This window comes from Syzygium oleosum, unplaced genomic scaffold, assembly GCF_021117445.2.
Source record: "Syzygium oleosum isolate NSW1041296 unplaced genomic scaffold, Sole_v2.1 Sole_v2.09, whole genome shotgun sequence".
Lineage (NCBI taxonomy): Eukaryota > Viridiplantae > Streptophyta > Magnoliopsida > Myrtales > Myrtaceae > Syzygium > Syzygium oleosum.
Window position 1 is genome coordinate 11937274 of NW_026607493.1, and position 12645 is coordinate 11949918.

The 12645-nt window shown below is 41.5% G+C and overlaps 2 protein-coding genes across 2 annotated transcripts; one reads left to right on the forward strand and one right to left on the reverse strand.

The window, feature by feature from the left end:
- Window positions 1-80: 80 nt before the first annotated feature.
- On the reverse strand, window positions 81-7255 carry LOC115691818 (protein APEM9-like). The gene is made up of 7 exons (XM_056314992.1): window positions 7168-7255; window positions 6972-7078; window positions 6688-6864; window positions 5807-5884; window positions 3592-3874; window positions 1546-1898; window positions 81-393 (listed from the first exon to the last, which is right to left on the reverse strand). The coding sequence occupies exons 2-7, from the start codon at window positions 7040-7042 to the stop codon at window positions 267-269; spliced, it is 1089 nt and encodes a 362-aa protein (XP_056170967.1). The 5' UTR covers window positions 7043-7078; window positions 7168-7255; the 3' UTR covers window positions 81-266.
- Window positions 7256-10464: 3209 nt separating this feature from the next.
- LOC115667741 (serine carboxypeptidase-like 51) lies at window positions 10465-12604 on the forward strand. Its single transcript, XM_056314751.1, has 8 exons — window positions 10465-10575; window positions 10657-10764; window positions 10886-11124; window positions 11253-11298; window positions 11397-11464; window positions 11555-11660; window positions 11755-12424; window positions 12520-12604. The coding sequence occupies exons 1-7, from the start codon at window positions 10465-10467 to the stop codon at window positions 11938-11940; spliced, it is 864 nt and encodes a 287-aa protein (XP_056170726.1). The 3' UTR covers window positions 11941-12424; window positions 12520-12604.
- Window positions 12605-12645: the final 41 nt, after the last annotated feature.

Below are 12645 nucleotides of genomic sequence, written 5' to 3' on the forward strand. Positions count from 1 at the left end.
TCTCGCAATTTATAGTATCCTTTTCTTTTCTGGCTAGAATCGACCCACAGACAAAGAAGAAGTACAAGGAGAGGCAACAATTCTCTATCTAAACGACATCTGCTGTAATTGTCTAAAGAGTAAATTTGTCGAAAAGGAGGCGTGAAATCTCTTTGCATTAGCGTTGCCACATACATTAGTCTCCCAGGGAAGGGGAAAGCATCCTGGTAATATAGAGACCACCTCCTTGATTCAGATAGCCTCCAGTCAGTCCAGGGTAACACTTCCTAGGGCCGGGCGGGCATGGAAGCAGGGGGTTGAACAGCCGCTAAGGGGTTCACTTGGTAAGAAAATGCAAGCTGCCAAAAATCTACCAAAGCATTCTTCAGTGCCAAAGCCTGTCTCTTGACATACCTGAAATGCGAGAGAATCTGACAAAACATTAGAATCACGAATAGTTTGTCTCAAAAAACACTTCCCTAACAAGCGGTTCAATATAATCATTGGAGGCCTCTCTCTCTCTCTCTCTCTACCAAAATCAGAATATGTGTCTTATCCCGCCAAACTTCTTTACAAACTTAAGTGGTTTAGAACATGCAACTGATTCCACCAAAAGAATGCAAATAACATTCGTGGCTCACATAAACCCAGTTACAACAGTTTTAGTCAGCAGCTAGCTGTTGGTAAACACGGTGAAAAAAAATTAAAGATCATTTGCAACTGCAGTATTAAGACTAATCAATTAACTATTGCATCATCAATCACTAACAGCTGTTTAAAAAAAAAAATTTCCTCCTTGTAGTTCGGCTTCTTGTACAAATGGCAGGGTGAAGTTCATTTTTAGAGACCACGGTCAGTCGATATGTCTAAGTTAGAAATGAAAGACGACTGGTCGAGCAGACAAAGGGCATCCAACGCCACAAGGCTCCCCACACAGGGGGGTATGGGGTGGGGTTGATGTATGCAGCCTTACCACTGATTTTCCAAAGAAGCTGTCTTGGTGACTTAAATTGTACTCCTTGCACTTCAGCTCTTGCAATTTTGGAGTAAAACAGTTGATTCTTGAGAAACCTAATGCCAGTTCTTTTCATAGTTCTAGATCTTATAAGTTTATGGAGCAGCATACACTCCATAGTACACATACAGAACCCTAAAGCCAACCTGACTATGGTTTACTTTTGATTGACACATTGGAAGTGAATTGATTTACAAGCATGTTTGCATAACCTCAGTAGGACACCTGTAAAACTTGAGAATAAATTCAAAAATGTTAAGGGTCGTGCCACTGCTGATGATACCTAAATTCCAGAACATGACACAGAATTCTTTAAGGAGATATATCCCTGCCTAAGGTTCATCTTAGAGGAGACCACCAATACCACAACTACATGCAAAGATCCATAATAATCGATATTGATGCAGGACAGAGGTATATACGGTCATTAACTTCACAAGAAGGTGGTACTTGCTAGTTATGCATAAATACGTTCTGTGATGGCTCAGCAAATCATCAAGTTTAAACAGGAAGTGGTACCACGAATATGCATTAGAGCCAAGACAAGTTACCTATTCAACGCAGATCGCTTTCTTCGCACAATGAAATATGCGAGCAGCACCAGGCATCCCAGCAAGATCTTCCCATTAGATAGGACTAACCGAAAATTGCCAAATCTCACATTGATTGACCGAAATAACCAGAAACAAGGCTTGCCTTGTGCATACAACTTCAGAATTGCTAATTTCCGATCATCTTCTCTGTTTGGCATGCTTTTCTGTTCTATGGATCTAATGTATTCTTCTGATGCATTCGCTTCTCCTATTAAAGGAACTTCATGCTCATTTAGCATACGTGACAGGGGACCTTGTGATAAGCTAGTGGCCTTGATAGCATATAGCGAATGCAACCTTCTGAGCAAGTCCTACAAATTGCAAGTTGAAATGACAAATTGTTAACATATTCTGCATCAAGGACAGTATCATATGGTTATTAAACCAAAATTGATTTCAATCAAGTTTGTGCAAAAGTGAAGCATCATTCTTTGATTGAAAGCCATCACAGAAATGATTTTAGTAGCCAAACAATGCAATACTTTACACATTGAACTGAGAAACGAGCCAAGTCGGCTGATGCTCTATAGTTTTATGGCAAAGATGCTAAACAGTTTGTAAGCGTCAGTGATATTAGAATCACCTTACAATCAATTATTCAGATACTATAACATCAAATGGGAAGGAGATGATTAATGAAATCTATATCACTGCTAAAATGAAAATTAACAGTAAAATTAGGAGCCTACTTTCTGGATCAGCCTAACCAGAGAATGCATCTTAAAAACCCCAGTACACATGATAAATTCCTTGCATGTGTATTGAGGATAAGATGCCCATGCCCTAAGCTCAACCCCGCAGAGACTACCTACCACCTTTCACATCAGAAACCGGCCTACAACCTAGAACCTGGAACATCTTAAGTAAAAAAAGTTTGAAGCATACGCTGCAGAGTTTCCTTTTCTTCTTTTTATTTGAATCAATACCTGGCATGCAGTATCCAAATATACCTACACATTTGCTCCAACATCACACGTATAGAGACCATTTTATCAGTACAAAATCCTATATATCAATAAATGGATAATAAGAAACACACTAGAAGGTCCACCGGGCTGTAAGTACCTAGATCAGGTCCTTTCAGGACCTAGGTTTGCCCAAGCATGAACTGTGTCCGAGTAGTTGAGCAGACCCACAGGGTCAGGTCCAAAATTAAGTCTACCCTATGCTTTTGCATCGTCAATATATATGATTTTTGCGAACAACTTAAGACGTAACAATGGTGCTAAATTTTTAAGATTGTGAGTGACTGTTTGTGTGTGTGTGTGTATTGTGTTGTGTGTGGGTGCGGGTGTGGGTGTGTGTGTGTGCGTGCGCGTGCGAAGAAGAGAGAGAGAGAGAGGGTGGTATGGGATCCGTATCAGACAAGATGAGCCCAGTTAAATGTCATTATTCCATGATACTTGATATATCTTAATGTCCTAAGACAGATTGAGATTAAAGCCAGAAGGCTACCAATCTTAGTCAAGGCAAAACTGATGCAGGAGAAAACTAGACCCTCTCAAAGAATATTGTTCCCCTGATGCACTGTATTCTAAGTCCCTTTTGGCACATTACAGGAAAAAAGTGGACCTTATTCCACTTTAACATCCATATTAATGTCAAGCACATTACTGTCCCATCATCATAACAACAAGAACTAATGAAAAATGGCCCAAACTGAACCTGCAATGCGGTAGTCATGACCATGTAAGGAGCTGGGTGAGAATAGTAAGCGAGGAAAAAAAACCTGAAATATTTCTATTAACATGCACCTTTTCCATTAATTTGGACGATATCTAAAACTGTATCTCAAAACAATCTATAAAGCAATCAATTCCACCTATTTCACTATTCCTCGCTAGCGATTTCAGCAATCAAATAAGTTAAGAAAACATGGGAAGCAAATTGCATACTCCAGGCTCACTGATCATCAAATTGCAAGCATGTTGAACAATTATCAATGATAACATAATTCAATAAATGAATGGTCCTCAAAGAATATGATCGCAAAATCTCTCTTACCTGCCTCTTATCCTTGGGCAATACAGCTTTCTCAACCCAACTTATGGCCAGTTCAAATTCACCCAAAATTCTAGCCAGTAAAGTCAGAGCATAAATGTCAACAACTTCCAAATACTTATCAACTCCCAAAACAAAATGTCCGTCACAAATTTCCGTGCAATTAACATTTGCCTCTGCATTGACAGGAATGTAATATTTCTCATCCACATAGCTCCAGTTGCTAAGGAACTCCTCTAGAAGTTCTCGAACCCCTGGAAAACCTTCTGAAATCTGCAAACAGGCCCTGATAGGAAACTGTACCAGTAAGCGAAGTTCATGTTGTATGTAAAGAGGTCATCTAACTTGCATTCAACACGATAACCAAAGATGCTCTTCTTAGAGACTAAAGGATGTATAGTGATAACACACCAACAACTGTTTAAAAGTGGACTGTACAGACCAAGCATAACATAGGTCTTATTCTGCAATAGAGTTGTGCATGAGATGACATTGAATACCTATAAGACTATATCATCAAGTTGCATTCTGGGTGTGGCGGAAGTGGGTAGGGCGGTTACCACATCTGGAAAAAGCATTGTTTGTAGCATACACAAAATCAATACATGATATGTACAACTTCAATCAACATATTCCAGTTCAGGACTTGTCAAGTTTGTCCTATTTTACTTCTATCAAACTCGACACAGATCATGTCAACAAAAGACACAAGACTCAGTTCTCTTGGTTTCCCTCTCTCTTCTCTAATCTCCCTCATGTCTCTCTCTTTCCCTCTATCTCTCTATCTCCCTCCCTCCCTCCCCCCCCCCCCCCCCCCCCCCCCCTCTCTCTCTCTCTCTCTCTCTCTCTCTCTCTCTCTCTCTCTCACATTGGAGCCATAGTGGCATTTCGAAGTTAATAATGACTACGGATTGAAATGACTTGTGGCTAAAGCACTTTGACTTTATTTAAACCCAAAATACCTGAAACTTTAACAACATACTGATGTTGACACATGAATTCACAGAGCTTTTTCATGAATTTGGAAATTTGAACAAAATTCTAAATTTTGGCAAAATGCAATGAAAAAAAAAACTTTTTGCTTCTATAAAACATATACAAACACACCATAACTAACGTTGTGATATAATTCATTGTTTTGGAAACTTAAGTACATTATTCAATCGGTTTTGGTCAATCTAAGTGAGCTATACTCCTAACCATTACTTATATCGATGGCACCAAAGCGCCCAATTATTAAACCATGTCAAGTCGTCGGCGGTCAAGAGTATATACAAACTTCAAGGTACTTACTTAAAGCAATGTCAATATACTGTAATGCTTTTCTATAACTCCTTTGGACTGGGTATTCAACTTAAAGTCAATTTTGTACAAATGATAAGCAATTCACAAAAAAAAAATCCTCAGCTTTATCCTTATTAGCCTTTTGCATCCTCTAGTTTCAAATTCACACGTTCTAATTCCTATAACATTTGCTAACAATTTCCTCATAACGTTAAAGACCAATGCATAGACTGCAGGTTTTCTTAAAAGCTCACAGTGCAAAGTGGATAATCCTGAAACAAAAGGACGCAAAGTTTCTGTAAGGGAAAGTTCAGGGTGGGTTATGTAAAATCCTTTTTTTAGCCCGGAGATATGCCCTTAAAGGTTGGGAGATGTTTTTGGAAGACATAATAATCAAACAAACTTAAAGACCCAAATCACATGTAACTCTTGGTTTAAGCCTTAAGGAACAAATGCAATAAACCCATCAACGTCACAGACAATCTACCTAAATCCCCTTAAGATCTTTGGGCTTTATTTATAACAATTGCTAAATGGAGCAGGCCAAATATGGATCTAACATAGTCATGCAAAACATTGAATCAAAACCACTGCATAATAGGCAAATAGCCTAATGGCTTGTCTGGGGTCATCACCAAAGACAAAGAGCTTAACATACAATAAGATGAGCATAAATCAGTGTCATATCATGTATGTGTTCCTTCAACCACAATGGTAGAAAATTAAAGGTTGAGAAATGTAGCTACACTACCTTCAATAAGGACTTCAATTGGCCAATGTCAACTTAACAAATGTAAACACTCAAAATATTTAACCAATGATCTATTCTTTCTTTTGCACTTTTGGTCTCAACATAACCATGAAAACCATTCCACGAAAAGGCATTCGACATGTAGAATTTACAACGCGATAATGCAAGAAGACACTAAATTACCCAATTTGGAGAACTTCAATGGGGATGGCAGCAACAGAACCGAACAATTCCGTTAGCTTATGCAGAATTTCTGCAGTCCTGCAAGAAATTACTACCAGTTACAGTACAATTTTAACTTTCCCCCTAAAACTAAAGCGAGCGTGAGACTTTGCATAATTAAGTCATCTTATCTATTGTGCACTCAATAAATTGTCCACCATGAAGCTTCCTTAAAGATCTTTTTTGCTAGTCGAAGTACTCTGTAGGTCCAGAGCACCTTCGTCCAAAATCAAATTCAGAACCCGTTCCTAACCCCCTCACCTCCCCTTTTCCCCCTTCCACCAGGCCATGTGCCTTGATGGTTCTTTCAAGGAGTTATAATCTAAAATAGGAGGACTAAAAATCTCAACAGAAGGATCAGTACTGGTAAGGATCTTGTTGATATTGTAAGGATTGTGTTAACGAGTGGCAACTGATTAAGGAAACTTTATACTTTCCAATGCACTACATGTCCTCGTGTTTTGCACGATCAGTGCTTTGTAATTGAAATATTTCAAATTAAGTATAGTTAAAGACCCACATTGTTCTTAAGATCTAGTGATGTATCGAAAAGCTTCACGGTTAAATACCCGAAACATCTTCTCATGAGCAGGTTGATGCACAGGTTTTTAAACTAAAGACTGAAAAAAAAGCAAATATGCTTCCAAAGATTATAAGAAAGTCTTGTCAACGGCTTGAGATACGAAATCCCCTTGATGTGAACTACACACAGGGAAGGCTGCAAAATGCATGTATTAGTCAAACTAAGAGAACATGTAAAGCACAAGTACGCACTCATCAGATGGGAACTCATAGCTGATTAACGAAATCAAGAAGGGAAAAAATAAAAATAAGAACGGGACCTCCCCATTTCTTTCAAAGACTGCACGAACACCATCCCAGCTGATTCCATCATGTCATGAAGCAGCGAAAGACCATCTCCTGCTTCTCCAAGGAGATCGCTCTTGCTCCGGCAGAGACGCTCCAGAACAGAGGAGGCCAACGAAGCCGCCTCCTCGTACATAGAGCACACCAGGTAACTGCCGCAATTCCAGAAAAGAGAGAAGAAAGAAACATGAGCAAAACAAAAAAATAAAAAAAGAAAGAAGGAAGGACAAGATGAGAAGAAATCGGTCGAACCCTTTACCTCTCGCAGATGTCGATGTCTCCCCAGATGGAAGGTTCCGACGAAGTCCCCGTCCTCCCCACTGCCGCCATGTCCCAATGTTATCTCCTCGAGGCAACCAATGATGCCTGGCCGGAAGAGCGGCTAAGGCGAGGTTACCGAGAAATTGGGCGAGGGAGGGAGGGAGCGAGCGGGGAGGTATGGAGAGACACGGAACCTGGCGGTGAGATCTCTCTAGGTGGTTGGTTGGTTGGTGCCCGGTGGTGGGAGGCTGCCGCTGCGAGGTGTGGCCGATCAAGCGTGGGGCTCCGGTCGAGACGTGTAATCTGGGGCCCTCTCTCAACAGTGAACCGCGGGACCGATGAGATGGGAAGGAGATTGAGAGTCGTCTTTTGCTCATTTCGAGGGGAATTTATTCAGCGCTCGTTAAGGAACCCCCCCGATGCCTACAACTTTTTTTGGGAGGAAAATTTCAAACGAAAGTATAGAGCGCCTTCATTTTCTTAAACAAAAATTTAAAGTAGATATTATCTTAAATAAAAATTTAAAATGCTCTCATTTTTTCGAATAAGAGACTGAAGTGGTTATAACAGTTTCAAATAAAGGTCTCATCCTGCTAGCTCGCCGGCCGGCCAAATTTTCCTGCCGTTCAAGGACATTTCCGTCTAAAAATAATTTTAACATTAATTTTAGTTAAATTAAATTTAAATTTAAAAAAAAAACAAAAAACAAGGGGGAGGGCTGGCCTCGTCTCTGGTCGGCGAGGGCTCTATGGATGATGTTGAACAATGTCGAGAGTTATTGGAATTGAAATGACAAGAAACAAATTTAGTTCTTGATACACACTTGGGTGCACTTCAAAATCGACTAGCTCTAATACCAAGTAAGAATTGACTAGCTCTAAAAGCTTAAGATGTTATAAATACATGATTATAAACATTTAATTATCCTAACACAAAAGTATGTAATATCAATAGTTTTGTTTAGGTACCAAACCGTGTGGTCGTTGATTCAATCCTAATTTTTACGAGGGCACAAAGGGAAAACGGGAAAAAGAAAAGGAAATAGGGTGTGGTTGAGCCCACACGTGCACAACAAGGGACACCAATGAAGGAGCGCCTCCTAGCCACAGCTAATATCTGCTTCTCATCCGGTGGCTGCTGCTTAGCACGCAGCGAAACTTAGCCAACAGAAAGGAAGGGAGATTCAGAATTGAGTACTGATACAGTCTACTAAAAAAAAAAAATAAGGGATAAGTATATCGGATATATTTTAAAATTTGTCACGAAACTGCAATTAAGTCCTAAAACTTTAAAAAAGTGCAATTCAATCCTAAAACTTGTCATGAAAATGTAATCGAATCCTAAAACTTGTTAAATTGGTCTAATCAAATCATTTTATTGATTGCATTTTTTGAGATTTTTAAGACTCGATTGTACTTTCGTAACAAGTTTTACAACTTAATTACGATTTTTTAAAGTTTTAAGACTCAGTTACACTCTCGTGATAAATTTTAGAACTTCCGACGCACATATCCCAAAAAACAAATACCTTAAAAACAAATTCCTCCCCTTGTTCGGCTTTGAGATTCGATGGAGCTCTAGAAGACGCCAAATCGAAGCGCGCCTGCTTTGTTTGTTTTGTTCTCGTTGGTGCTTGATTGGAGGACTTCCTCCATCCCAGATTTTACATAACGTTTGCTTTGCTCGCACTTGCTTTCCCTTTGTCCCAATCGATCCGATCACAATCGTACGTGAGAGAGAGAGAGAGAGTTAACAGAATTGACGACTGATGTTGTCTAATCAAAAAACATACATCCTAAACCAATTTCTTCCCCTTGTTCGGGGTCGAGATTCGATGGAGTTCTTGAAGTCGACACATCAAGAAGTCCTCGCTCGTTTGTTCGTTTTTGTTCTCGTTGGTAGTTAATTGGAAGACTCCCCATTCCAGATTCTAAACAAATGTTGCTTCGCTCGCGCTTGTTTCCCGTTGTCCCCTGCGATCCAATCGCAACCCGATGAGGACAAAAAGCTCGCTTTGGACGGTGTCGCTGTAGCTCTAACTAATTGAATAAGGCGACCTGGTCTCTTGAAGTCTTTAATCTGTCTTCGTTTTCTCATGTTGAATTCAACTATTCGGAGACAAACCCAGGCGAGATTCCTTATGACAAAATCATGGTCGTCGGCGTCCCCCCCCATATAACAAGCCCTCCAGCTTATTCATTCTGCAGCGAATGACAAAGATGGCGGTGATGGAGAAACATTTCCTTTTCCTCTCTCTCCTCCTCCTGTTCTCATTTGGGCATCCACGTTTTGCCTCGGCCGAAGGAACAAGTGACGGGTCCGAGCAGTGGGGATATGTGGAAGTTCGACCGGGGATGTAGTTTCGGTGTCCAAATTCTTCAGTTTGGTGGAAAAAACAACATATGGCCGTGATCAAATTAATGATTGCTGTATATATATTTGTTCATTTGAGCCATTCCACTTTCAAGGAATAAGCTAATGTTTAATTTATTACGGGAAAATACCACCAAAAATCTCAAATTATGTCACTTGGAATAAATTTACTCTGAATTTTTTTTTGTGACACGGAAAATCCCAAACTATGTCACTTGTGACAAATTTACCCTAAACTTTTTTTGTGACACGAAAAATCCTAAACTATGCTACTTGTGACACATTTACCCCACAATACTTTGGCCCATGGACATTTTCGTCTTTTTCCTTTTTCTTTTTTTTTTTTTCCTTTTTTTTTTCTTTTCTTCTCTCTTCTCTCTGCCGACCATGGCGGAGGGAAGCCGGCGAGGCCGCCCTCGCCGACACTAGGGTTGAGCGAGGGCTGCCCTCGCCCGCCCAGGCGAGGGCGACTCTCGCCGGCCTCGCTTGAGTCAGGCGAAGTCACCCTCGCCAGATCCGGCGAGGGCAGCCCTTGCCCGACTCAAGCGAGGGTTGCCCTTGCTAGATCTGCCCTCGCTAGATCTGCCCTCGCCTGCCCAGGCGAGGGCGACTGTCACCCGACGCCGGCAAGGGTTGCCCTCGCCGGATCTGACGAGGGCGACCCGCGCCAGCGTCGGGCGAGAGTCGCCCTCGCCCGACTCAGGCAAGGGCGACTCTCGCCCGACGCCGGCGAGGGTCGCCCTCGCCAGATCCGGTGAGGGCAGCCCTCGCCCAACCCAGCGCTAGCAAGGACCGCCCTCGCCGGCTTCCCTCCGCCATGGCCGGTGGAGGAAAGAGAGAAGAAAGAAAAAAAAAACAGAAAAAGGAAAAAGACGAAAATGTCTATGGGCCAAAATATAGTGGGGGTAAATGTGTCACAAGTAGTATAGTTTGGGGTTTTTCGTATCACAAAAAAAGTTCAGGGTAAATTTGTCACAAATGACATAGTTTGGGGTTTTTTGTGTCATAAAAAAATGTTCAGAGTAAATTTATCACAAGTGACATAGTTTGGGTATTTTCGTATCACAAAAAAAAGTTCAGAGTAAATTTATCACAAGTGACATAATTTGGGATTTTTGATGGTATTTGCTGTAGGCGCTCACCTCTTCTGGTGGCTATACAGAAGTCCATATAGAGTTGTTGACCCTTCCAAACCCTGGCCAGTACTGCTGTGGCACCAAGGAGGCCCCGTGAGAATTTTACCTTTGAAATTACACCCAATAGAATGAAAATCAGTGTGTTTTCATTACCTCTCTCCTTCATTTTCCTAGGGAGCCTCCGGTGTTGGATTTGCAAATTTCAGAGAAATCGGACCACTGGATGAGAATTTGCAGCCCCGGAATTTCACATGGCTTCGAAAAGCAGATCTCTTATTTGTGGTACGTAGCAGTTTCTCTTCAGTTTCATACAATCATTCTGAAGAATGCCCTTCTAGGCATTGGCATTTAGGAGGCACCGCTGCTTAGTTTTTTTGTAACTCGTAATCCTCTGTGTACACAGGACAGTCCAGTGGCAACAGGTTTCAGTTATGTGGAGGATGAGAGCTTAGTAGTGAGAACAGACAATGAAGCAGCAGCTGATCTCACCACTTTGCTGATAGAGCTCTTCAATGGGAACGAGACCCTCCAAAAGAGTCCTCTGTATATCTTTGCAGAATCATATGGAGGCAAATTTGCTTCTGCCCTTGGAGTAACAGCTCCAGCAGCTATTGAAGCTGGAAAACTGAAGGCCAACTTGGGGGTAGAAATTCTTTTTTTCCCAACTACTTTGTGGCACTTGTTTGAAGTAGTCGCACTTTGTCCCGACTTTCAATATTCGATGCTCAGAGACCCGCTATTTCTGATGTTTTATCGTAATGTCCGAATATAGGAGTTGCTTTGGGGGATAGCTGGATTTCTCCTGAGGACTTTGTGGTATGTGATTTCAGCCACCAAGAAATTTGTTTGTTTTGCATAGTGAAGATAGCCATTTCTGCTTGGTGACTTACTGCTGTATCTGCATTACATCGAAGTTCTCATATGGACCTGTTCTTAAAGTCATTTCGCGAATCGATGAGAACGGCTTGAATCAATCCAACAGGTCTAAGTCGCATTTCTCCTTCTAAGTCCTTACGAAGAAAGAAAACTAGACAGACGAGCATAACGTCAAGTTAACTATCGTGCTATCCAGTTTAGCCCTGAAGATCCAGCAGCAGCTTGCAGAAGGCAAATCGGAAGATGCCACGGCAACATTTCGAGACCTGGAGCAAGTCATCCTACAATACAGTAATAACGTGGTATCTTTCTCTCTCTCTTGTTCTTGTCATAACACAAGAAGATGGTGTGCACTTTCAGTGTTGAGGGAGTTTCTGAGAGCCGCATGACCTGCAGGACTTTTACAACTTCATGTTAGAATTTGAGAGCAACTCTACGGTGGTGAAAGAGAGTAGAAGTAGCTCAACTAGATACACAGAGAGAACCTCAACTGGTGCATGGGCAGCCAATAGTGACTTCAGAAGCTTGATGAACGGGCCGATCAGAAAGAAGCTAAAGATCATCCCAGATAATGTGACGTAAGTTCCAGAAGACCAGAAATGTTTGACAGATTTAACTCTGCTTGCAGTTTGACACAATCCTTTATATTGATCTTTTCCCGGGTCAATCAAAATTCATCTGTGTTGTAGATGGCAAGGACAGTTTCGCCTGGTTTTTCCAGCCATGTATGGAGATTTCATGAAACCAAGAATTGAAGAGGCAACAGCTAATCCCAGTATAAACAAGGAGAGACAAGAACCTGATTTTAGTTTTCCGTCGTCTGCCGCCACAGAGATTATGAAGTCTCATAAAATTTTTCTCAGGGGGACAAGCTTTTAGCCAAAGGCGTAAACGTCACCATTTACAATGGACAGGTCAGGGTTTTTCCATGAACTTTTCCGTGCTCTTCACGCAGTCCCATCGCCGACTGAGTTTGCCTCCACATAATCTCATTCGACTTCCTAATGCTGCAGCTAGATCTCATATGTGCAACAAAAGGAGCAGAAGCATGGGTCAACAAGCTCAAGTAATGGCTCCTTTTCCAACAGAACACACCCATAGACATTGACTCCCATTCTTAATTTCGAAAACGGTCCCTCATGCTTGCCTTGTCATATGCAGGCGGGACGGTCTGAGCAATTTCCTGAGTGAGGACCGGGTCCCTCTATACTGTGGAAAAGGTTTTACGGGGACGAAAGGATTCGTGAGATCACCTCTTCTTTTACTGGATTCTCGGTGCTGAGCACG